At 47.7% G+C, this 26,600-nt stretch overlaps 1 protein-coding gene across 1 annotated transcript in view; it reads left to right on the top strand.

Moving 5' to 3' along the window:
* The window catches only part of LOC143955518 (uncharacterized), a 59,815-nt gene extending 37,915 nt beyond the window's left edge, over window positions 1-21,900 (top strand). The window contains exons 12-18 of the mRNA XM_077465551.1: window positions 422-2,505; window positions 9,732-9,776; window positions 12,144-12,272; window positions 12,400-12,534; window positions 12,821-12,970; window positions 13,081-13,228; window positions 17,726-21,900. Coding sequence (XP_077321677.1) covers window positions 422-2,505; window positions 9,732-9,776; window positions 12,144-12,272; window positions 12,400-12,534; window positions 12,821-12,970; window positions 13,081-13,228; window positions 17,726-20,154 — 5,120 coding nt within the window. The 3' untranslated portion in view covers window positions 20,155-21,900. The remainder of the gene's footprint in view (window positions 1-421; window positions 2,506-9,731; window positions 9,777-12,143; window positions 12,273-12,399; window positions 12,535-12,820; window positions 12,971-13,080; window positions 13,229-17,725) is intronic.
* The last annotated feature ends 4,700 nt before the right edge of the window (window positions 21,901-26,600 follow it).

Below are 26,600 nucleotides of genomic sequence, written 5' to 3' on the forward strand. Positions count from 1 at the left end.
GACTGAGGGGCGGGAGCTGCCCAAGTTATTATGTTAACTAGCAAATATTAAAAGACTCCCGCTCTCTGTCCCCGATCTGCAGCTCCTCCTTCCCTAGTGGGAGGATGACATCGGTGACTGGGAAGGAGGCCCAAGAGAGGACACCCAGCTATGGCAGTGGCACAGCCACGGTCCGGACAGGACTGTCAGATGGTCTGGTTCCAGACCGTGGTCCACCATTTGGTGACCGCTGATATAGGCGATTCCACCCCACCTACCAAACGAAACAAACGAAAAGAGATTCAGAGGAGCCATTTCCTGGTTACCTTGAGGGGGGAATTGTAAGATCCTCAGAGGCGAAGCTGCCTGATGTGGGCGGAGTCCTGGTTTAGGGGAACCAATCAGCTGATGTCTAGTAATAATCTTTGTATTTCTATTTTAGTAGATGGACGGGAGATGAGGAAAACCTCAGAGGATTGTCTCACTTTGTCTCCAGACTGTAAAGTAGAAGATGAGGACATCACACAGTATAGTCCAGGAGAAAACCCGACTACCTCAAATGTCCATCCGGCACCACACAGTGTAGATGGACCATCGTATTCCTCTTATCCCGAGGAGCCTCAGACTGTGCGGGACGGTGCCGGACCATCGTATTCCTCTTATCCCGAGGAACCTCAGACTATGCGGGACGGTGCCGGACCATCGTATTCCTCTTATCCTGAGGAGCCTCAGACTGTGCGGGACGGTGCCGGACCATCGTATTCCTCTTATCCTGAGGAACCTCAGACTGTGCGGGACGGTGCCGGACCATCGTATTCCTCTTATCCCGAGGAACCTCAGACTGTGCGGGACGGTGCCGGACCATCGTATTCCTCTTATCCCGAGGAACCTCAGACTGTGCGGGACGGTGCCGGACCATCGTATTCCTCTTATCCTGAGGAACCTCAGACTGTGCGGGACGGTGCCGGAACATCGTATTCCTCTTATCCCGAGGAACCTCAGACTGTGCGGGACGGTGCCGGACCATCGTATTCCTCTTATCCTGAGGAACCTCAGACTGTGCGGGACGGTGCCGGACCATCGTATTCCTCTTATCCCGAGGAACCTCTGACTGTGCGGGACGGTGCCGGACCATCATATTCCTCTTATCCTGAGGAACCTCAGACTGTGCGGGACGGTGCCGGACCATCGTATTCCTCTTATCCCGAGGAACCTCAGACTGTGCGGGACGGTGCCGGACCATCGTATTCCTCTTATCCCGAGGAACCTCAGACTGTGCGGGACGGTGCCGGACCATCGTATTCCTCTTATCCTGAGGAACCTCAGACTGTGCGGGACGGTGCCATCCTTCCAACAGAGAAGAGTTTTTCCTGTACTGAGTGTGGGAAGCATTTCCGTTTGAAATCCCAACTTAATTTGCATAAAAGAACTCACACAGGTGAGAAACCCTATTCCTGTCCTGAGTGCGGGAAATGTTTTTCCAAGAAATCCCATCTCAAAACCCATCAGAGATTGCACACAGGAGAGAAGCCGTACTTCTGTCTTGAGTGTGGGAAATGTTTTGTACAAAAATCAGGTCTTATCACACATCAAATGTATCACACGGGGGAAAAGCCGTATTTCTGTTCTGAGTGCGGGAAAAGCTTTGTACGAAAATCACATCTTGTCGCACATCAGAGGTCTCACACGGGGGAGAAGCCATTTTCCTGTCCTGAGTGCGGCAAATGTTATTCAGACAGGTCGTCTCTTCACAAGCATCAGAAATCGCACACAGGTGAGAAATCCCATTCCTGTCCCGATTGCGGGAAATGTTTTCCATGGAAATCATACATTGCCATACATCAGAGATCTCACACGGGAGAGAAGCCGTATTCCTGTCCTGAGTGCGGGAAATGTTTTCAACGGAAATCTGAACTTGCCATACATCAAAGATCACACACAGGAGAGAAGCCGCATTCCTGTCCCGAGTGCGGGAAATGTTTTTCAAGGAAGCAATCTCTTCACAAACATCAGAGACTGCACACGGGTGAGAAGCTATTTTTCTGTTCTGAATTTGTTGCACAACCGAGGTCTCACACGGGGGAGAAGCCACACTCCTGTCCTGAGTGCGGGAAATGTTTTGCAGACAAGTCGTCTCTTTGTAAACATCAGAGATTGCACACGGGGGAGAAGCCACATTCCTGCCCTGAGTGCGGGAAATGTTTTGCAGACAAGTCGTCTTTTTATAGACATCAGAGAATGCACACGGGGGAGAAGCCGTATTCCTGCCCTGAGTGCGGGAAATGTTTTTCACAGAGGTCCGGTCTTGACAAACATAAGAGATCTCACACGGGGGAGAAGCCGTATTCCTGCCCTGAGTGTGGAAAATGTTTTTCACATAAGTCCTACCTTGACAAACATCAGAGATCTCACACGGGGGAGAAGCCATATTCCTGCCCTGAGTGCGGGAAACGTTTTTCACAGAAGTCCTATCTTGACAGACATCAGAGATCACACACGGGGGAGAAGCCATATTCCTGTCCTGAGTGAGGGAAATGTTCCTCACTGAAGTCCTGTCTTCCTGTACATCAGGGGGTCCCACACAACCCTTGAGGTGTATTAGTGAGTGCGGGAAATGTTTTGTATGTGAATGTTGCTGGACACGTGGGGAAGAAGCACACCCTGATATACACCTCAGATATACTCCATGGCTGATCTTCATCATGGAAGAAACAGTTGATAAGGAGATCAGAGATCACCAAAGACATGGATGAAGTGTTGTACCGTGTCGGCCATTGATAGCAGGAGAAAAATAAAAATGGTGTCCTTACCTCTTACCCCTTTTAAAAAAAAATAATCCATTGAATGAATGTGAGCAGCATACACCCAGCCGTGACGAATATTGCCCGTATTTTATTTCATACAATGATTCCCTATAGTTATCACCTAGTGGCCATAATGCGGTATTGCCATTGATCCTAATGAAGGTATTCCAGGAAAATTACCACATCAGGCCACTAGATGGCGCTGCCCATCATATGAAATTACTGTGTTTATTACATTACAGACAGAATTTGCCACGACTCTGCAAATGCTTCTCGCACTCATCCAACTATTCATTTTACGAGGCCGACCCCCTTAGTTTGCTCACCAGGCACGACTTCATACAAATAACTGGGAGATCGTACTCATGCACTTATCACTGCAGTAGACATCGGAGAATATGAGTTCATTAAACCAACAATATTACACCAGCCTAAGGTTTATAATGAAAAATGCGGCCTTTGGATGGTGCTAAATATCACAGGAATTGGCTTCATCCAGTGGCCAACTGTGGTATTTTCCTTTTTAAATCAATAGAAAACATTCGACCAGCACAGGAAATAGCCTTATGACATTCGTTTTTTTTTTTTTTTTTTTTCTCATTCACAGAGAAGGAATGTACACGCACTTTCACCAGGTGAATGGCTATGCAGATTTATTTAATTTTTTATAAATAGACCCCCTAAATGTCAGGAGACATTTGTATAAAGATGGGGATGTATGTAGCAGCTAAATGACTAGACCTCCTAGTAGTGTTATTACCAGGCTGCAGCTAGGGGGAGCTCTAATGTTTAGAGTGTGACCACAAGAGAGTGATCCCATCTAGCACACATTAACCCTTTCATAGCTGGAGCTGTTTTTGCCACTTTGCACACGTTAAAATGCACATTTTGGGCCTGAAAATTTGTTAAAACCCCCAAACAAATATTTTCCCAAAGCAGAGACCCTGGAGAATAAAATAGGGGTAATTGTAAAGGTGATCCTCGTACACAAATGTCGCCTTCATATCCGGGTTTATTTTCTGCTTTTCCCCCCATTTTCTATGCTGTGATGTTTTCTACAATACTTTGTTATAATAATGTAACACGTTGTGTATTGTACACAAACTAATAATGACTCCGCCTCCACATTCCGGACAAGTCATTTTCCTGACCAATCAGATTTCTACCTTTTTCTGTCTCCTGGTTTTGTTGACTGTAATCTTGTTAAAAGTAAAAATATAATAAAAAAATTTACTGAACAAAAAGTATTGTGTGTGTCGGTGCAATGATGACAATCTTCCACATCCAAACATTGTTCATGGGAGACGCTTTAAAAGACTTTACAGGTCAACAGATTAGAGTTACCTGAGAATAATGGTCTGCAGTGCAACGGTCAGGAGTATATCATATACAGCCTAGGGTACAGAGTGCAGTGATCAGGAGTATATCTTATACAGCCCAGGGTACAGAGTGTAGTGTTCAGGAATATATCATATACAGCCCAGTGTACAGAGTGTAGTGGTCAGGAGTATATCTTATACAGCCCAGTGTACAGAGTTTAGTGGTCGGGAGTATATCATATACAGCCCAGGGTTCAGAGTGTAGTGGTCAGGAGTATATCATATACAGCCCCGGGTACAGAGTGCAGTGGTCGGGAGTGTATCATATACAGCCCAGGGTACAGAGTGTAGTGGTCGGGAGTATATCTTATACAGCCCAGGGTACAGAGTTTAGTGGTCAGAAGTATATCACATACAGCCCAGTGTACAGAGTGAAGTGGTTAGGAGTATATCATACAGCCCAGGGTACAGAGTGCAGTGGTCAGGAGTATATCATAACACCCCAGTGTACAGAGTGCAGTGTTTAGTAGTGTGTCGTGTAGCGCTACCACCACAGGAGCTGCTGAGTATATTCAGTCCTCTATTCTTATCATGACTGTAGTAAAGATCTCAGCATCTCTGACACACACAGGAAGGCAAAGAAAGGTAACATTTAGTAAATACCTTGGGGTCACCCTGGAATGAAAACCTGAAACCTTGAGGTACAATGTCAACATATATTGAAAGAAATAATGTTTGACGTACTAATGAATGCAAGGTGAGATATATAGAAGGTTGCACAATTATAATCTCTCACACAAGATAAGGGTAATAATCGAAATGCAAACAGTTGTCAGCTCTAACTGTATTGTACCTGGGGGGTGTCTATAGTATGCCTGTGAAGTGGTGCATTTTTCCCATGTTTAGAACAATACCACAGCAAAATGACATTTCTAAAGGAAAAATTGTCATTTAAAACTGCTCACAGCTGTAATGAATTGTCGGGTCTCGGCAATATAGATAAAACTCATTGGAAAAAAAAGCCCATGGGATCCCCCCGAGTCCATTACCAGGCACCTTGGGTCTGGTATGAATATTAAGGGGAACCCCGAACCAAAATTAAAAAAGAATTGCGTGGGGGTCCCCTAAAATCCATACCAGGCCCTTTGGGTCTGATATGGAAATTAAGGGGAACCCTGCGCCAATAAAAAAAAAATGGCATGGGGTCCCCCCAAAATCCATACCAAACCTTTATTCAAGCAGGCAAGCTGCAGGAAAAGAGGGGGGACGAGAGAGTGCCCCCCTCCTGGACCGTACCAGACCACATGCCCTCAACATGGCGAGGGTGCTTTGGGGAAGCCCCCCAAAGCACCTTTTCCCCATGTTGATGGGAACAAGGGCCTCATCCCCACAACCCTTGCCCGGTGGTTGTGGGGGTATGTGGGCGGGGAGCTTATCGGAATCTGGAAGTCCCCTTTAACAAGGGGACCCCCACACCCCAGCCTTCCCCCTGTGTGCAATGCTAATCCATCAGGTCTGGTATGTATTTTAAGGGGAACCCTGTGCCAAAATAAAAAATGGCGTAGGGGTCCCCCTCAAAATCTATACCAGACCCTTATCCGAGCACGCAACCTATCAGGCGGACGAGAGAGTGCCCCCCCCTGAACCGTACCAGGCCACATGCCCTTAACATGGGGAGGGTGCTTTAGGGTCAAGGACCTCATCCCCACAACCCTTGCCCGGTGGTTGTGGGGGTATGCAGGCGGGGGGCTTATCGGAATCTGGAAGCCCCCCCAGATCCCGGTCTCCCCTCTGTTTGAAATGGTAATGGGGTATAATAAATGTACCTCTACCATTTCACAAAAAAGTTTCAAAATGTTAAAAATGACAAGACACAGCTTGGGGCCAAGTCATTTATTAAAAAATAAAAACGTCCCACGATGTCCATTCATCTTCTTCTCGCCGCCCGGACCGAAAAAGAAAGAAAAAAAAAGCCGAGACCGATCCGCCTCTATGGGAGGCTCCCACCATGTGATGTTTTTGTGCTTCAGTTCCTATATAACTGAGGGCCACTCGGTGACGTGCGCGGTTCACCCCGCCCCTTCTGATGCCACGGGGACTTCCCTATGGCTTTCCCGTGGCATCAGAGGGGGCGGGGCCATTCGGTTACGTAAACTAAACAGGGGAAAAATGCGCCACTTTACAGCCATACTATAGACACCCCCCAGGCACAATATTTAAAGGAATGTTTCATTTTTATTGTTTCACTGTAACCATTAAAAAAATCACTGCTGCCGGAAAAAAAAAAATATATATATATATATTTAATTGATCCATGTCCCCTGGGGCAGGACCCGGGTCCCCAAACACTTTTTATGACAGTAACTTGCATATAAGCCTTTAAAATGAACACTTTTGATTTTTCATGTTAGTGTCCCGTAGACTTTAACGGTGTTCTGGCGGCTTTCAAATTTTCCCCGAACACCGCATACTTATTGTTTGGTGTTCGCAGAACATCCGAAGAACCAAAGTTCGGCCCAAACTTATGCTCGGGCCGAACCGTTCGACCATCCCTAGTGATCATAGGGGTCTGTGAGCCTGGGGACTTATTGGAACTTTGAAGCCCCCTTTGAGAATAAGGGGTTCCCCAGATACCACCCCCCCCACACATGAATGAGTATAGGGTACATAGTACATAATAGTACCACTAGCAGAATGACAGCTCTACTTCTTGTGGCAGCCATGGCTGGACACACTTATGCCACGTACACACGGTCGGAGAATCTGTCGGATTGTGTCTTATCGGACCGTGTCGTCAGATAATCCGACTGTGTGTGGTATGCATGGGACTGATTCCGTCGGAATCTCCGTCGGACCAAATTTTCCAACATGTTGGAAATATTTCACGACCAACTGGGCCGGTCGGACGTAATCTGATCATGTGTAGAGAATTTTGATCGGACCAAGTGCCACGCATGCTCGGTTCAAATTCCTACATCAAAGCTATTGGCTACTAGCCTGAACGTAGTCCCATCGTAACGAAATTACGTCATCACGTTCTGAAAGATCGGATTTTTCGACAACTTAAACCTCATACACACGATAGGACTTTGTACAAACTTTCCCTTGGATTTTTGCACAAAGGGCGTCGGTTGAGAACTTGTATTGCATACACACAGCAGGACTTTTTCAGCCATCTTTCACCAAATCACGTGGTTTTTCTGCTCTTTACCGCCACCTTTGGTCAACTTCTGTATTGTTGTCTGATCTTTTGCATTGTTTCTGAGCATGCCTGTTTGTACTTTGTACAAAAGTCCGATGGTTTTCTGTACACACGATCAAACTTTGCTCCATCGGACTTTTGTTGTACCAGAAAGTTTGTCCGTTCGCACAGCCAACAAAAGTCCGATGAAAACCAAAAAAGTTTGTCTGATGGAGCGTACACACAGTCGGTTGTTGCTCCAAAACAGCTAATTTGCATGTTTGTTGTCAAAAAGTCCGATCGTGTGTACGGGCCTTTAGTCCGACCGTGTGTATGCAACAGTTTCGGACACAATCCGTCAGACTAAATCTGACAGACAAAATCCGACGGATTTGGTTGTGGAAATCTCTGACCGTGTGTACAGGGGCCTAGACTAGGTCCAACCCAGTTGGTGAAGGACAGATTACTACAAATGTGAACTGGTTGATGTTGGGGCAAAACTGTAACTCAAGGAGAGACAAGTGATTCCCATTTTAGGAATTGTCTACTGGGCCATGGTAGCTGATTTCGCGGATTAGTAGATGTTTTTTTTACTACGCTTAGGTATAAGATTTTTGTTGTTCCCGTTTCTCTGTTCTACCTTATCCCCCTGTACGCAATAGGGAAATGGACATATAGTTCTGCTTAGTTGCACAACGCTATACGGCATCAGTTTAACGATGTTTCAGTAACTCCACTCAATATGCTGGTATCTTTTGACCACTTGTGTTTTATATACAGTACACTATCCTCTGTACTTGGATTTATTGCTGCGCATAAGAACTGTATGGAGGTATTTTTTGCTTTGTTCTTTAACCACTTTCAGCCCCGGGCCATTTTGCTGGCCAAAGACCAGACCACTTTTTGCGTCGCTTTAACTGACAATTGCGCGGTTGTGCGACGCTGCTCCCAAACAAAATTGACATCCTTTTTTTCCCACAAATAGAGCTTTCTTTTGGTGGTATTTGATCACCCCTGCCGTTTTTATTTTTTGCGATATAAACAAAAATAGAGCGACAATTTTGAAAAAAACGCATTATTTTTTACTTTTTGTTATAATAAATATCCCCCAAAAATATATTAAATTTTTTTTTTTTTCCCCTCAGTTTAGGCCGATACGTATTCTTCTACATATTTTTGGTAAAAAAAATCGCAATAAGCGATTATTGCTTGGTTTGCGCAAAAGTTATAGCGTTTACAAAATAGGGGATAGTTTTATGGCATTTTTATTCATAATTTTTTTTACTAGTAATGGCAGTGATCAGTGATTTTTATTGTGACTGCAACATTGCGGCGGACACATCGGACATTTTTGACACATTTTTGGGACCATTGTCATTTATACAGCAATCACTGCTATATAAATGCAGTGATTCCTGTGTAAATGACACTGGCAGTGAAGGGGTTAACCAGTGGGTGGCAGTGTAGGGGTTAAGTGTTCCTAGGGGTGTGTTACTAACTGTTGGGGGCCTGGCTTTCATTTAGTGAACACTGATCTCTGCTCCAATCACATGGAGCAGAGATCAGCGTCACTTGTTGCTAGGCAGAATGGGGAGATGCTGTTTACAACGGCATCTCTCCGTTCAGCCGCCCCGTGCGACGATCGCGGGTATGCCTGCGGCGAACGAGTCCGTGGGACCCGCGACCGGACTCACGGGGGTCCCGACCAGCCAGTGGCACGCTCGCGATGGCAGGGCAGCATTAAAGATTGAACGTACCTGTACGTCAATATGCCTGCCCGTGCCATTCTGCCGACGTACATCGGTGTGCACTGGTCGGGAACCGGTTCATAAATTTTTTATGATTTAAATAGGAGGCCATATATAACCATTTTGTTTGCCTATTTGATGAACTGTGAACAGCTTGGGTTAGGGTCAAAATTATGGTCAACCCAAACTCTAAACTCATCCCCACTGAGAAACAGCAGCTGTTAATTTCTCAAAGAACTCCAAGCGACCTTTGCAAGAACCCTGGCTGAGAAAGGCTGGACTAGGCCAGTGTTTCTCAACTCCAGTCCTCAAGGCGCCCCAACAGGTCATGTTTTCAGGATTTCCATCAGATGAAACAGCTGTGGTAAGAACTAAGTCGGTGAAACTGATCAAAACGCCTGTGCAAAACAATGGAAAGCCAGAAAACATGACCTGTCGGGGCGCCTTGAGGACTGGAGTTGAAAAACACTGGACTAGGCAGTAATATATTTCTATCCCCCTTGGTGGGAGTGGAGATGAGAGCACAAATACGTGTTCACACTATGAGAGGTTTCCTGGGACTGCAGTTCTTCTGAGCTTCACAAGGTGGTGGTCTTACTTCTACCAAGACAGGAAGTCTCTATAGAAGACAGGAAGTCTCTATGGAAGGCAGGAAGTGATGTTGGGTTCAGGCAGGAAGTTCCAGGTGAGAGGTGAGTTGGGAGGAAGTAGAGAGGAGACATTGCTGGAACTTACAGCAGAGGAGGTAATAAGATCTTATTTTATATTTACACCCAGTAACCCTCCCTTCATGCCCGTCCTCTTCCTCCATAGTCACTGTGATGTCTTTTATCTCCACCAGATGATGATCCACACATATGTAGAGTCAGGTGATGATACACCCCTTCAGAGTCAGAACATTTTTCCAATATTCTCCCCCCGGAACATTGTCTTTATTTTGGAGAAAAATTCTAGTAGTATGGTCCTGAGAGGCCGTGAGGGGGTAATAGAGCTAAAGACTCCGGGGGCCTCTGAGATGATGGTGACTCTGAAGGACTCCGAGGGGTTAGTCAGGGTTCAGAGGGAAGAGGAGGCTGTAGGGCTCAGGGGGCTTCCAAGTAGTGATGAGCTCCAGCGTGTTCGCACACACCCCACGTGCAGAGCCCGCCAGGAAGTCGGTGCAGCGCTGCGCTAATCACAGGCAGTGAGACATTGCCCGATCTCTGCAGCCGCGCATCGGGACAATGTCTCACTGCCTGTGATTAGCGCTGCACTGACTTCCTGGCGGGCTCTGCACGTGGAGTGTGTGAACACGCCGGAGCTCATCCCTACTTGCAAGGTAGGGAGAGGAGATTCTTGGTCTACTACCTGCACTTTTCAGAGCTTCTTATGGAACTCCTGCCAGGAAATGAAGGCAGCCTTCACCTTCTTCCCATGTTACTGGTGAAGTAATATGTTCGAGGACACCAAGTGGAATGAAGAAGGGAAGTCCTTCACCCTGGGTACACACTAGTTGTTAGAGGATCTGTTTGCACAGAGTCGCTTAGCAGGCCCGTGTTGTGGGTCTGAGGGAGCCGTCCAATACCTTCCCATGACATAGACTGTGTCAGAGCCTGGTACCGGAATTCAGAGCACCAGGAACCCACCGCCACTCTGTACAAGGTTCCGGATACTACAGTATACTTGGCTACTAAGAGAACAAACCCCTGACCCCCTGCTGTCCTCTTCCTACCCGAAACAATATAATGTAGTGCTAAAACAAAAAAGTGCTGTGAAAATACGTGTAACAAAACACTTTAAAAAGAAAAAGGAAAGACTAATAAAGTCCAAATATTAAGTGAATACAATAGTCCTTGAAGTCCACGTAGGACATAGAATGTAGTGTTTCACACGGTGTAAAAACTAGAAAGTGGTCTTCGAGACATCTCACATCAGTGACATCTAGGTAGGTAAAAAGAAAATGGGTACTCTTACTGAAACCACCGGACCTGTGTATGTACACAAGGTCATACATGCATATATGGATAGATGAATCCCCGCAGGTCTCTCCGCCACTGGAATTGCTGTGGGTCCTCTGTTCAAAGAAGGGGTAGTCTATATCATCCACGAAATTACAATTCCTCAGGGGTCCCGATGGAATAGGCGAGAAGGATCAACTTCAACCCAAAAAACGGGATAGCAAACAAGGCCAAACTCATGCAGGGGATCACATATGAGACAAAAAAGTAAAACAGCTTCCCATAGTGTAGATGAAAATATAAAGGTAGCTGTTTATTGGCATAAAATCAGCAATACAAAATAAAAAGATTGGATAAAAACGTGATCACATAGTAAAAAAAGGCAATACAGGGAACATGACTACTACGCCCTACACGTTTCGTCCCATAGGACTTCAACAGGGGCATCTGTGTCAGAGCCTGGTACTGGAATCCAGAACACCAGGACCCCACACCACTCTGTACAAGGTGCCGGATACTACAGTATACTTGGCTACTAAGAGAACAAACCCCTCACCCCCTGCTGTCCTCCTCTCCACACTGGGCTGTTATTGGAAGGATGAGAACACGATCCCTATCCCTCCCCCTCCCGCCCTCTACTTCACCAACATCATCATCCTCCTAAACAATCCAATCCCTTCTTTTACTGCAGAGAGTGGCAATGACATCACTCCTATCAGTCAGCAGGCTGCCAGAGATTGGAGCCTTGCAGTCGGAGTTCTGCCAATTATCCGAATTAGCCCAGAACTCCGGCCAAAAGTCAGCAAGTTCCCCTTCCTGGACATCATGATGACCCTACATTGTCCTCACAGCACTGCCTCAGAGCAAATCAAGAAGACCGAATTAGGATCGTATTCATTATTCCTTGTCTGCAGATCTAAAACTAATCAAAACCAGTTCAGAAAACAAAACAAACCCAACAGAAAGAGGGGGATTTCAGATCCGGCTGGCCAAGAGGGTCCCGGGACCTCGGAAATGTAACAAACAATAAATAGTTCAAACTAAATGTGTTCACATTGGGGAAATCTTTCTTAAATGTACAGCAACCCTCCTATTACCCCCCCCCCCCCCCACGCCACATTCTATTATTGTGTGACCAACACCATACATATAATTCCAACTTTCATTTCCCAAAGTTATCCGTCTACAAGGAGACCTGTATAGATCAAATGATGGCACCAATGAGGATGGAGGAGAACCGGAGTCGCATGACTGAGAAGATCCTAAACCTCACCCTGGAGATCATCTACCTGCTGACCGGAGAGGTGAGGAGGATTCTGGGAGGTCACATGACATCACTCTTATCTCTATTAATAAAACACAGCCCTGACCGGAGAGGTGAGGAGGATTCTGGAATTCTAATTTGGTATTTCTATTGGTTCTTCAATACAGAGATTTCCTCTTGTGAAGTCAGGTGATCATATGACCATCACAGTGCCTCCATGTGACTCTCTCAAACCTGAAAGACACAACATGCAAAAGATTTTAGAAGTCACCCAGAAGATGACGGAGCTGCTGACAGGAGAGGTGAGCGGTGCCGGGAATTCTGGGACATTATCCAGTCACAGACAAGGGATGTGTCTGGATGGCAAAATCATAATTGAGAATGGATACAGTAACGGGAACCAACCAGAGAGATGTCCCCATCCTCGATATTCCTGGGATTCCACACAGGTAGGTCACACCGTCCCTCACCATCATCAGGTAGGTGGGACTGGGCAACTAGAACAGAAGTCTAACCTATGGGAGGGCATTCTTCTATGTAATCTCTTGTTCCATTTTACACATATATTCTATCATTTTTGGGGTTTAGGATGAGGAACTGAAAGACATCAAAGCTGAGATTAAAGAGGAAGAAGAAGAGATGTTGATAAGTGGAGCTCAGCAGTCTATGGGAGGGGGAGGTCCTCTGTATTCCCGGGATTCCACACAGGAAGATCACACCATCCCCCACCATTACAAGGTTGGTTAAACGGAACATCTGGGACATGGACTTGTTAGACATGTGTGGATTTTTTCTATATGTGATGTCACAATATTACATTTTATGTTTCTATAATTTTCTTGGTTTAGGGTGAAGATCTGATAGATATAAAAGTTGAGGTTAAAGCAGAAGAAGAAGAAGAAGAGAGGTATGTGAGGGATGATCAGCAGTCTATGGAGGAGGATGGAATAACGGGGACATTTATAGAGGAGGACACTCCTACAGAGATCAGCACAGGTGGGTCATTAATGCTAAATACATTCACTATATAATGTATATTGTACTTTACCAAGTCCTAAGGCCTTCTCTATATACTTTATGTTGCACATTACATAATTCTGATACTATATAGTCCTATCTGTTGTATCCTATACAATATGTTGTATGTCCTGACTTCTTCTCTCTGCTGCAGGGAACCAAGGGTGTGCTACACTCTCTCCAGGTGGGGATGGTAAGGGCATACTTGTACGGTTGTTGTTGTCTTCAGGCCAGCCCAGCACCCCCCCCCCCCACCCACGATGGGAGGTGCTCCTGTGTTTCCACCTCTTCAGACCTGGCGAGGGTTAAGGCTGCTGGAGGTCCCGCTCTCTACTAGACTGGCGGGTGCAGACTGGGGGGGAGGGGTGGTTTGCTTCACTAGTGGAGTGTTCAGCAGCTGCATCGCTGTGTCTTATACCTCCACGCTTTCCAGGTCCCGGGTGGCGAGTTTGTGATTTCTGCCTGGTGGGCGGAACTTCAGGAGGTGCGTGGAACGCAGGGGGATGAGGCAGCCTCAGCTGGTGTAATTTGCGGTCCTTGTAGCGGCGAAAGACCTGGGGAAAATTGAATATAAAGCATCTCCTCTGGATGGATCCAGAGGAGCAGCCGGCAGGGGGCAGGAGCCACAAACACCAGCCAGACCCAGGTAAGCGGGGGCAGAGGTCCCTGTGTTTTATCCACTGTGGGTCATGTGTATATTCCCTCACTTACTCCCCCTTGGGGTAAAACATAGTGACTCAGCGGGGTTTTGTTTTGTGGTCACTATGTGTGTGTATTTGAGCGGTGGATGGCAACGGGTTAGCACTTCTGCTTAGCAGCTCAGGGGTCATAGGTTCAGACCCCAAGAAACATTTAATTTCATGTAAGAGTTGTCTGTTTGCCCTATGTTATGTAGGACATGTATAGGGGAGTTAGTCAAAGAGGAGACATCCTCAGCGCCACCCGCAACCCAACCAGAGGAGTTTCTCTTTCTGGAAAGAAATATCAGACACTTTTCAGTCGTTCCGATCTTATCTAGACAAACGTCTGTAGGACATGTATAGCAGAGTTAGTCAAAGAGGAGGCGTCCTCAGCGGCAACCCAACCCGAGGAGTTGCTCAGCTTTTTCTGGAAAGAACTATCGGACACTTTTCAGTCGTTCCGATCTTATCTAGACAAACGTCTGGTTGCACAGCCTCCACTTTCACCGCCACTACAGGATGGATTTGCTCTCAGCAACAGAGCAATCGTTCGGCATGAAAGTCCTGCAGGCGGCGGTCCCACCCTAGAGTAAGTACTCTCTTATCATCTCCAGGTGCTGTCCTGAAAGACGAGTTGAGAAAACCCTAATTAGACTTACCGGTAACGGTATTTCTAGGAGTCTTTCGGGACAGCACCTATGACACTCCCTTGATTGTGATTTAAAAATGGGGTTTTATTGCTATGTTTGCTTATATTTCAGCATGGCTGGAGGTGCTTGATAACAATTGAGACCATGGTGGAAGTGACTGGTCTTTAAAGAAACTAACTGCAGTGTTTCCTGGGAAAATGGGTGGAGCTGCGCTCTTTCCAGGTGCTGTCCTGAAAGACTTTCCTTTACCAATGAAACTAACTAAAGTTTTTTTTTATATCTGATGATTTGATTGGACCACAGACTTTTAGATGATGATAATGTGATAACATCCTTAACCGCTAGCCGCCCGCCAGCTGTCCTATGACGGCCAGACGGCGAGGCTCTCGTTCCGGGAGGGCGTCATATGACTTCCCTCCATTTAAACAGGGAATGCGCGTGATCGTGTGCACGCATCCCTGTTCCTTCAGTGGGGGCGTGTCAGGAGAGACAAGAGTCACGTGTCGCGAGACGGCACTCGCCACCGAGGGGGAGGGGGGGTGAACAGCCATTGGGCATGACTGTTTACCACGTGATCAGCTGTGACTTTATCACAGCCGACCACAGGGGGTACCGCCCCACTTTGCACGGCGCATGCCCGCGCCCGTCGGTGGTGGCGTGTTCCCGGGAACACTGCTCGTCACCGACACTGGTAAACAGACATTGGCCGGCGCCTGTTTACCACGTGATCGGCTGTGATCCTTTCACAGCCGATCACTAAATGTCATCAAACCGCCCCAATAAAGAGGACCTGTGACCACCCATCAAAGTACCTGCCACCACCCATCAAAGTACCTGTCACAGTTCATCTGAGTACTTGTCACAGTCCATCTGAGTACCCGAGTACCTGTCACAGTCCATAAGAGAACCCAAGTACCTCTCACAGTCCATATGAGTACCTCTCAGTCCATATGAGTACCTTTCACAGTCCATATGAGTACCTCTCACAGTCCATATCTGAGTACCTCTCACAGTCCATATGAGTACCTCTCACAGTTCATCTGAGTACCTCTCACAGTTCATATGAGTACCTCTCACAGTTCATCTGAGTACCTCTCACAGTTCATCTGAGTACCTGTCACAGTTCATCTGAGTACCTGTCACAGTCCATATGAGTACCTGTCACAGTCCATATGAGTACCTGTCACAGTCCATATGAGTTCCTGTCACAGTCCATATGAGTACCTGTCACCGCCCATCATAGTACCCAAATACCAGTCACTAGCCCATCAGAGTACACGAGTACCTATCTGTAGCCCATCAGAGTACCCTAGTACCTGTCACCAGGCCATCTGAGTACCTGTCACCAGCCCATCAGAGTAACCGAGTACCTATTTGCAGCCCAAAATGGGGTCATTTTGTTGGTAATTCCACTGGGCTGTTGCTCCAGGACCTTCGAAAGTGTGATAGATAGGAATGAAATGAGATGTGTCATTTATGCTCCTAGAACGCCTGAAGGTACTACTTCAATGTTGGGCCTCTGTATGTGGCCAGGCTGTGTAAAAGTCTCACACCTGTGGTATCGCCATACTCGGGAAGAGTAGCAGAATGTATTTTGGGGTGTAATTTTTGCTATATACATACTATGTGTTAGAAATATCTTATAAATTGACAACTTTGTGTAAAAGAAAAAGCGTTTTCATTTTTTTTCCACATTTTCCAAAAACTTCTGGAAAAAAATGAACCATTCAAAAGACTCATTCTGCCTCACAGATTATACATTGGGGTCTTTGCTTTCCAAAATGGGGTCATTTTGTGGGCAATTCCATTGTCCTGGTACTCCAGGGCCTTCAAAAGTGTAATAGGTGGTTGAGAAATGAGATGTGTCATTTATGCTCGTAGAACGTCTGAAGGTACTACTTCAATGTTGGGCCTTTTGTATGTGGCCAGGCTGTGTAAAAGTCTCACACATGTGGTATCGCCGTACTCGGGAAGAGTAGCAGAATGTATTTTGGGGTGTAATTTGTTATATGTATATGCTGTGTGTGAGAAATAACCTGATAATATGACACTTTTATAAAAAATAAAAAATAAATCATTTTGCAAAGGATTGTGGAAAAAAAAGACAACTTAAAAAAACTCACCATGCTGCTTACTTAATACCTTGGAATGTCTACTTTATAAGAAAGGGGTCATTTGGGGGGGTATTTGTACTTTCCTGACTTGTTAGTGTCTCAAGAAATTAGATTCACCTGATGTACTGAAGGCCTGATCAGATGTGATCAATTTTCAGTGATTGGCGCCATAGTTTGTAGACTCTATAACTTTCACAAAGACCAAATAATATATACTAATGTGGGTTATTTTTACCACAGATATGTAGCAGTATAAATTTTGGCCAAAACATATGAAGAAGCATTACTAATTAGCAAAACTGTATGACAGAAACAAAGAAAAAAAATTTTTTTTTACAAAATGTATGGTCTTTTTCTATTTATAGCACAAAAAATAAAAAAAACCCACTAGTGATTAAATACCACCAAAAGAAAGCTCTATTCGTGTGGAACAGGTACAGTGTTGCATGACTGAGTAATTGTCATTCAAACTGTGACAGCGCTGAAAGCTGAAAATTGGTCTGGGCAGGAAGGGGGGGGGGGGTGTAAGTGCCCGGTATTGAGGTGGTTAAACTTTGAAAAATTAAACAGAAAGTGATAATGAGGGAGGAGTCAATAACCCAATGATGGGGGTCTTCAGGATCAGTCCAGTCTTCATCTTGGTTGTTCTCCCCCCATCCTCACTCTCTGACCTCTGGTGGGGCTCAGCCCCGCTGTTATTCATGACTAAATCATGGACTAAATAAGGAAGTGCAGGACTTCTTGTGTTGGGAAGATGGCAATGAGTGATAGAGGGGGAGGGGACACTCGTCCTATAATCCCCTCATCACTGTCACTCCTATAAAAGACAGTTCTCGTTGTGTCCTCACTCTCTGACTAAGGTCCATGAATAAAGAAATGATCTGGTAGGAGATCAGAGGAACCATTTACTAGTTACCTTGAGGGGGGAATTGTAAGATCCTCATAGACAAAGCTGCCTGATGTGGGCGGAGTCCTGGTTTAGGGGAACCTATCAGCTGATGTCTAGTAATAATCTTTGTATTTCTATTTTAGTAGATGGACGGGAGATGAGGAAAACCTCAGAGGATTGTCTCACTTTGTCTCCAGACTGTAAAGTAGAAGATGAGGACATCACACAGTATAGTCCAGGAGAAAACCCGACTACCTCAAATGTCCATCCGGCACCACACAGTGTAGATGGACCATCGTATTCCTCTTATCCTGAGGAACCTCAGACTGTGCGGGACGGTGCCGGACCATCGTATTCCTCTTATCCTGAGGAACCTCAGACTGTGCGGGACGGTGCCGGACCATCATATTCCTCTTATCCTGAGGAACCTCAGACTGTGCGGGACGGTGCCGGACCATCGTATTCCTCTTATCCCGAGGAACCTCAGACTGTGCGGGACGGTGCCGGACCATCGTATTCCTCTTATCCTGAGGAACCTCAGACTGTGCGGTTCGGTGCCGGACCATCGTATTCCTCTTATCCCGAGGAACCTCAGACTGTGCGGGACGGTGCCGGACCATCGTATTCCTCTTATCCCGAGGAACCTCAGACTGTGCGGGACGGTGCCGGACCATCGTATTCCTCTTATCCCGAGGAACCTCAGACTGTGCGGGACGGTGCCGGACCATCGTATTCCTCTTATCCCGAGGAACCTCAGACTGTGCGGGACGGTGCCGGACCATTGTATTCCTCTTATCCCGAGGAACCTCAGACTGTGCGGGACGGTGCCGGACCATCGTATTCCTCTTATCCTGAGGAACCTCAGACTGTGCGGGACGGTGCCGGACCATCGTATTCCTCTTATCCCGAGGAACCTCAGACTGTGCGGGACGGTGCCGGACCATCGTATTCCTCTTATCCTGAGGAACCTCAGACTGTGCGGGACGGTGCCGGACCATTGTATTCCTCTTATCCCGAAGAACCTCAGACTGTGCGGGATGGTGCCGGACCATCGTATTCCTCTTATCCCGAGGAACCTCAGACTGTGCGGGATGGTGCCGGACCATCGTATTCCTCTTATCCTGAGGAACCTCAGACTGTGCGGGACGGTGCCGGACCATCGTATTCCTCTTATCCTGAGGAACCTCAGACTGTGCGGGACGGTGCCGGACCATCGTATTCCTCTTATCCCGAGGAACCTCAGACTGTGCGGGACGGTGCCGGACCATCGTATTCCTCTTATCCCGAGGAACCTCAGACTGTGCGGGACGGTGCCGGACCATCGTATTCCTCTTATCCTGAGGAACCTCAGACTGTGCGGGACGGTGCCGGACCATCGCATTCCTCTTATCCTGAGGAACCTCAGACTGTGCGGGACGGTGCCGGACCATCGTATTGCTCTTATCCCAAAGAACCTCAGACTGTGCGGGACGGTGCCGGAACATCGTATTCCTCTTATCCTGAGGAACATCAGACTGTGCGGGACGGTGCCGGACCATCGTATTCCTCTTATCCCGAGGAACCTCAGACTGTGCGGGACGGTGCCGGACCATCGTATTCCTCTTATCCCGAGGAACCTCAGACTGTGCGGGACGGTGCCGGACCATCGTATTCCTCTTATCCTGAGGAACCTCAGACTGTGCGGGACGGTGCCATCCTTCCAAGAGATAAGAGGTTTACCTGCCCTGAGTGCGGGAAGTGTTTTTCAAACAAGTATACACTTTCAATACACCAGAGATCTCACACAGGTGAAAAGCTGTATTCCTGTCCTGCGTGTGGGAAATGTTTCGGACAAAAATCAAATCTTGTCACACATCAAAGGACTCACACGGGAGAGAAGCCGTATTCCTGCCCTGAGTGCGGGAAATGTTTTTCCAAGAAATCCCATCTCAACAGGCATCAGAAATTGCACACGGGAGAGAAGCCGTATTCCTGTCCTGAGTGCGGGAAATGTTTTATACAAAAATCAGCTCTTGTTACACATCAAATGTCTCACACGGGGGAAAAGCCGTATTCCTGTCCTGAGTGCGGGAAAAGTTTTTCATTTAAATCCCATCTTATCACACATCAATGTTCTCACACAGGGGAGAAGCCTTTTTCCTGTTCAGAGTGCGGTAAATGTTTTTTCAATAAGTCCACTCTTAATTATCATCAGAGACTGCACACGGGTGAGAAGCTATATACCTGTTCTGAGTGCGGGAAATGTTTTGTAAAAAAATCAATACTTGTTGCACATCAGAGATCTCACACGGGGGAGAAGCCGTTTTCCTGTCCTGAGTGCGGGAAATGTTTTTCAGACAGGTCGTCTCTTCATAAACATCAGAGATCGCACGGAGGTGAGAAGCCGCATTCCTGTCCTGTGTGTGGGAAATGTTTTTCACAGAAGTGCAATCTTGACAAACATCAAAGGACTCACACAGGGGAGAAGCCTTATTCCTGTCCAGAGTGCGGGAAATGTTTTTCAGTGAAGTTCAATCTTTACAGACATCAGAGATCTCACACGCGGGAGAAGAAAAGTTCCTGTCCTGAGTGAGGGAATTGTTCCTCACTGAAGTCCTGTCGTCCTGTACATCAGGGGTCCCACACAACCCTCGGGGTTTATTAGTGCCTTGAGTGCGGGAAATGTCTTCTGTATGAATGTTGCTGGACGTTACAGCTTTCACTGCTAGAGCTGTTTTTTCATCTTTTTTGCACACATGTTAAAACGCACATTTTGGGCCTGAAGATTTGTTATAACCCCCAAACATCTATTTTCATAAAGCAGAGACCCTGGAGAATAAAATGGCGGTAATGGTAAAGGTGATCCTCGTACACAAATGTCACCTTCATATCCGGGTTTATTTTCTCCTTTTCCCCCCATTTTCTATGATGTGATCTTTTCTACAATATTCATGGGAGACGCTTTAAATGACTTTACAGGTCATCAGATTGGAGTTACCTGGGAATAATGGTCTGGAGTGCAGTGGTCAGGAGTATATCATATACAGCCCAGAGAACAGAGTGCGGTGGTCAGGAGTATATCATATACAGCCCAGGGTACAGAGTGCAGTGGTCAGGAGTATATCAGATACAGCCCAGGGTACAGAGTGCAGTGGTCAGGAGTATATCATATACAGCCCAGGGAATAGAGTGAGGTGGTCAGGAGTATATCATATACAGCCCAGGGTACAGAGTGCAGTGGTCCAGAGTATATCATATACAGCCCAGGGTACAGAGTGCAGTGGTCAGGAGTATATCATATACAGCCCAGGGTACAGAGTGTAGTGGTCAGGAGTATATCATATACAGCCCAGGGTACAGAGTGCAGTGGTCAGGAGTGTATCATATACAGCCCAGGGTACAGAGTGTAGTGGTCAAGATTATATCACATACAGCCCAGGGTACAGAGTGTGGTGGTCAAGATTATATCACATACAGCCCAGGGTACAGAGTGTAGTGGTCAAGATTATATCATATACAGCCCAGGGTACAGAGTGCAGTGGTCAGGAGTATATCATATACAGCCCAGGGTACAGAGTGCAGTGGTCAGGAGTGTATCATATACAGCCCAGGGAACAGAGTGTGGTGGTCAAGATTATATCACATACAGCCCAGGGTACAGAGTGTGGTGGTCAAGATTATATCACATACAGCCCAGGGTACAGAGTGCAGTGGTCAAGATTATATCATATACAGCCCAGGGTACAGAGTGCAGTGGTCAGGAGTATATCATATACAGCCCAGGGTACAGAGTGCAGTGGTCAAGATTATATCATATACAGCCCAGGGTACAGAGTGCAGTGGTCAGGAGTATATCATATACAGCCCAGGGTACAGAGTGCAGTGGTCAAGATTATATCATATACAGCCCAGGGTACAGAGTGCAGTGGTCAGGAGTATATCATATACAGCCCAGGGTACAGAGTGTAGTGGTCAGGAGTATATCATATACAGCCCAGGGTACAGAGTGCAGTGGTCAAGATTATATCATATACAGCCCAGGGTACAGAGTGCAGTGGTCAGGAGTATATCATATACAGTCCAGGGTACAGAGTGCAGTGGTCAGGAGTGTATCATATACAGCCCAGGGAACAGAGTGTGGTGGTCAAGATTATATCACATACAGCCCAGGGAACAGAGTGTGGTGGTCAGCAGTATATCATATACAGCCCAGGGTACAGAGTGCGGTGGTCAGGAGTATATCATATACAGCCCAGGGAACAGAGTGAGGTTGTCAAGATTATATCATATACAGCCCAGGGTACAGAGTGCAGTGGTCCAGAGTATATCATATAATCATATACAGCCCAGGGTACAGAATGCAGTGGTCGGGAGTAGGGGTGAGCTTCGTGTTCGAGTCGAACGCATGTTCGACTCGAACATTGGTCGTTCGTGCGTTCGCCGAATTCCGAACGTTTGGGCCGTTCGCGGCAAAATTCGTGTGGCCCACAATGCACTGCGATGGCGCAATGCATTGCTGTCTCACGATTGGCCAAGCATGCACTGTGACCCCGCATGCTTGGCCAATCGCAGCGCCAGTAGCGGGAAGAGCAATGGTTGGCCACAGGCATCCTGCCTGTGGCCAATCATAGCTCAGACTGTGTAGTGCACGCCCCACACTATATAAAGCTGCCTTTCAGGCGGCCTCGTGTAGTGTTTGTTAGCATCTGAAGCAGTGGGTGTTCTGTGTACCTTCAACACAGTTACACACCAATCGTTTTTGGCTGATTTACTATTTTGCTCTTGTGTAGTGGTTACTGTCTGTGCCCTGACCGCAGTATACACCACTATATTCACCTCACCTATATAGCTAGTGATCTAGCTTTAATAATAGAGCTTGCAGTCAGTAGTGTTAGTGCGTGCTGTCTGCGTGCTCTGTACCCAGTACATACCACTATATACACCTACATAGCTGTTCTCTATTTGAGCCCGATTGGCATTTGCTGGAGTTATTGGAAGTTGTCTGTGCCTCCAGCACAGCACAGTATACAGCTGTATATACCCCTTTAACTCTGCTGTTTTCTTGTTATTGTCTGCGTGCCCTGACCGCAGTATACACCGTGATATTCACCTCACCTATATAGCTAGTGGTCCATCTTTAACAATAGAGCTTGCAGTCAGCAGTGTCACTCAGGAGATAGTGCGTGCTGTGTGCCTGCTCTGTACCCAGTACATACCGCTATTATCCACCTACATAGCTGTTCTCTATTTGGGCCCGATTGGCATCTGCTGGAGTTATTGGAAGTTGTCTGTGCCTCCAGCACAGCACAGTATACATCTGTATATACCCCTTTAACTCTGCTGTTCTATAAAAAAGGCATCTGCAGGAGTTAGTGGGTGTTGTGTGCCTCCAGCACAATATAAACTACCCAACTACTGTTTTACCCAACTCCCTTCAGGCCATTACCATGTCTGGAAGGCCAGCAAGGAGAGGCAGACAGGCGCGAGCCGATAAAAGAGGGCAAGCAGGCTCTGTGTCTAGAGACAACAGTGCTGGTCGGGGACGCGGTGCATTGTCATCAGCACGTGGCCATGGGACATGCTTGTCCTTCTTTTCTGCAGCTGGACATGTTGAACCGCAACATGCCAACGACTTGGTAGAGTGGATGACCAAGCCCTCTTCATCCTCCTCATCCTCTCTCACCCAGTCTCAGGGTAGTAGAAAAGCAGCTGCCAACACATCGTCGTCCCTCCTCTCAATGTCATCATCAGTGACTCCTTCCCTAGACCCACCACGTCCTCCTGAGGAGTCTCCTGAACTCTTTGAGCACAGTGTTGGGTACATGCTCCAGGAGGATGCCCAGTGTTTGGTGGGCTCTGATGATGACACTCAGCTAGAGGAAGGCAGTAGCGTGAGCACAGAGAGAGGGGATGCTCAAGAAGGACAGCAATCTGGCAGTAATGTTCCACAAGCTGCAGCATACTGCCAGGTTTGCTACAGCGATGAAGAGGGAGGGGATGATGAGGGCACTGACTCCACGTGGGTGCCTGGAAGGAGGGAGGAGGAGGAGGCACATGTCCAACGAGGCAGGATGCCCTCCGGGGGCCAGCTTAGGGGCAGCACACCGACTGAATCACACCGCAGAGCTCCGCCTGCGCAGAGCGCTTCCTCTGCGCAGAGCGCTTCCTCTGCGCGTTATTCTAAAAGTTCTTTGGTGTGGGCCTTTTTTGAGACGAGTGCATCAGATCGCACCGCTGCTATTTGCAACATATGTCTCAAGCGTATCTCACGTGGCCAAAACATCAGCCGCTTGGGCACCACATGCTTGACCAGACATATGTTGACCTGCCATGCAGCTCGTTGGCAAGCATACCTCAAAGACCCACACCAAAGAACAAAGCGGACCTCTTCTTGCTCCTCATCAGCTGGCATCTCCAACCCCACTAGACCTTCAGTCCTCTCTGAAACCTGCTCTGAGAGGAATGAAGGTGTAGAATTAGGTGTGTCACAGCCAAGTGCTTCCGGGAACTCTGCTAGTGGTACATCCACGTCCGATTATAGCAGACAAATGTCCCTGCCCCAGCTGCTGGACCGGCGGAAGAAATTTTCTCCCAGCCATCCACATGCCCAGCGGTTGAATGCTAGCTTGGCTAAATTGCTAGCACTTCAACTGCTGCCTTTTCAGTTGGTAGATTCGGCCCCCTTCCGTGAGTTTGTACAATGTGCGGTTCCTCAGTGGCAGGTCCCCAAACGCCACTTTTTCTCACGGAAGGCAATTCCGGCTCTCTACCGGCATGTGGAAGGCAATGTCCTTGCCTCGCTGGACAGGGCGGTCAGCGGTAAGGTGCATATTACCGCTGACTCATGGTCCAGCAGGCATGGACAGGGACGTTACCTGTCTTTCACGGCCCATTGGGTCACTCTTCTGGCTGCTGGGAAGGATGCAGGACAAGGTGCAGTAGTATTGGAGGTTGTTCCGCCACCACGCCTCCAAAATGCTACTATTGGTTGTGACACACCTCTCTCCTCCACCCCCTCCTCTTCTTCCTCCACAGCCTCTTCCAGTGCTCTGTCCTCAGAACCAGCGGTGCTCCGTAGGCGTTGCAGGGGCTACGCAAGTACGCAGGCAAAACGATGCCATGCCGTGCTTGCGCTGGTTTGTTTGGGGGACAGGAGCCACACTGGGGCGGATGTTTTATCAGCTCTGCAGGGGCAGGCCGAGAGGTGGTTGACGCCACGCCAGCTTAAGCCAGGAATGGTGGTTTGCGACAATGGCACCAACCTCCTCTCCGCCCTCCGACAGGGACAACTGACCCATGTGCCCTGTGTAGCTCACGTCCTTAACCTGGTGGTGCAGCGGTTCTTGGGCAGGTACCCTGGCTTACAGGATGTCCTGAAACAGGCCAGGAGAGTCTGTGTGCATTTCCGCCGATCATTTAATGCCTGTGCTCGGCTGGCTGAGCTCCAAAAGGAGTTGAACCTGCCCAAGAACCGCCTTATATGTGACATGCCCACCAGATGGAACTCAACATTGGCCATGCTGCAGCGGCTGCACACGCAGCAGAGGGCCATCAATGAGTACCTGTGCGACTACGGCACCAGGACAGGGTCAGGAGAGCTTGGTTTTTTCTCACCACGCCAGTGGGGCATGATCAGGGATGCATGCACTGTCCTGTCACCGTTTGAGGAGGCCACAAGGATGGTGAGCAGTGACAGTGCATGCATCAGTGACACTATACCTCTTGTCCACCTCTTGGAGCATACGCTGCGTGGAATAATGGACAGGGCACTTGAGGCAGAACAGAGGCAGGAAGAGGAGGACTTCCTTGCCTCTCAAGGCCCCCTTTATCCAGACAGTGTTCCTGCTGTGCCACCCATCACACAGGAAGAGGGTGAGGAGGAGGAGGAGGATGATTGTGTCAGCATGGAGGTGGAGGCTGGCACTCAGCATCAGCAGCAGCAGTCTTATAGGGATGATTTACAGTCCCAAGAAACACGTGGACTTGTACGTGGCTGGGAGGAGGTAGCTGCGGATCATGTTGTCCTTAGTGACCCAGAGGACTCCGGACCGAATGCCTCAGCTAACCTACGCTGCATGGCCTCCCTGATCCTGCAAAGCCTGCGGAAGGATCCTCGTATTCTTCGGATCAAGGAGAGGGACCATTACTGGCTGGCCACTCTCCTTGATCCACGGTACAAGGGTAAGGTTGCCGACCTTATCTTGCCATCGCAGAGGGAGCAGAGGATGAGACATCTCCGGGAGGCCTTGCAGAAAGCTCTGTGCAACGCGTTCCCAGAGACTGGGAGATCACAAACTCCTGGTCCTGGACAACGTGTTGCTGAGGCATCAGTCAGAAGGAGCGGTGGAGAAGGTGGCCGTCTGACTGATGCGTTCAGACAATTTTTTAGTCCGCAGCCCCAAGGTATGATTGGTTCCAGCACCCATCGCCAGCGTCTAATTTACATGGTGCAGGAATACCTAGGGGCAAGGTCAGACTTGGACACCTTTCCCACTGAAAATCCTCTGGCTTACTGGGTCTTGAGGATGGATCACTGGCCAGAGCTTGCACAGTATGCAATTGAGCTACTGGCCTGTCCTGCATCCAGCGTTCTTTCGGAACGCACCTTCAGTGCTGCTGGTGGCTTCGTTACCGATCACAGGGTGCGCCTGTCCACCGAATCAGTTGATCGACTGACCTTCATCAAGATGAATCAGTCTTGGATCACCCACAGCTACCAAGCACCTGAAGCTGATGTAACCGAATAATTTTTTTTGAAATACCACATCCCTTCAAGACTGCCTATGCTGATGCTGAGTGACTGTCCTGTTATGTTGATTGTCTATCCTCTTCCTCCTCCGCTGATATGTTGGAAGAACATTTTTGGTTCTGGGTGATGCCAGCAGCCCAATTTTTCTGCCCCTGTTTAACAGGGGCGTTTAAGTACAATTTTTGATGCAATGCTTTGCAGCAGGGCTAATTCCTGCAAAAAAACTAGAGTGTATGGCAGAGGTTGCAGTGTGATGGCACCAGTGCCTAAGGCCCAATTTTTCTGCCCCT

This window comes from Lithobates pipiens, unplaced genomic scaffold (assembly GCF_037356315.1).
Source record: "Lithobates pipiens isolate NorthernLeopardFrog02 unplaced genomic scaffold, aLitPip1_a1.2 Scaffold_35, whole genome shotgun sequence".
Lineage (NCBI taxonomy): Eukaryota > Metazoa > Chordata > Amphibia > Anura > Ranidae > Lithobates > Lithobates pipiens.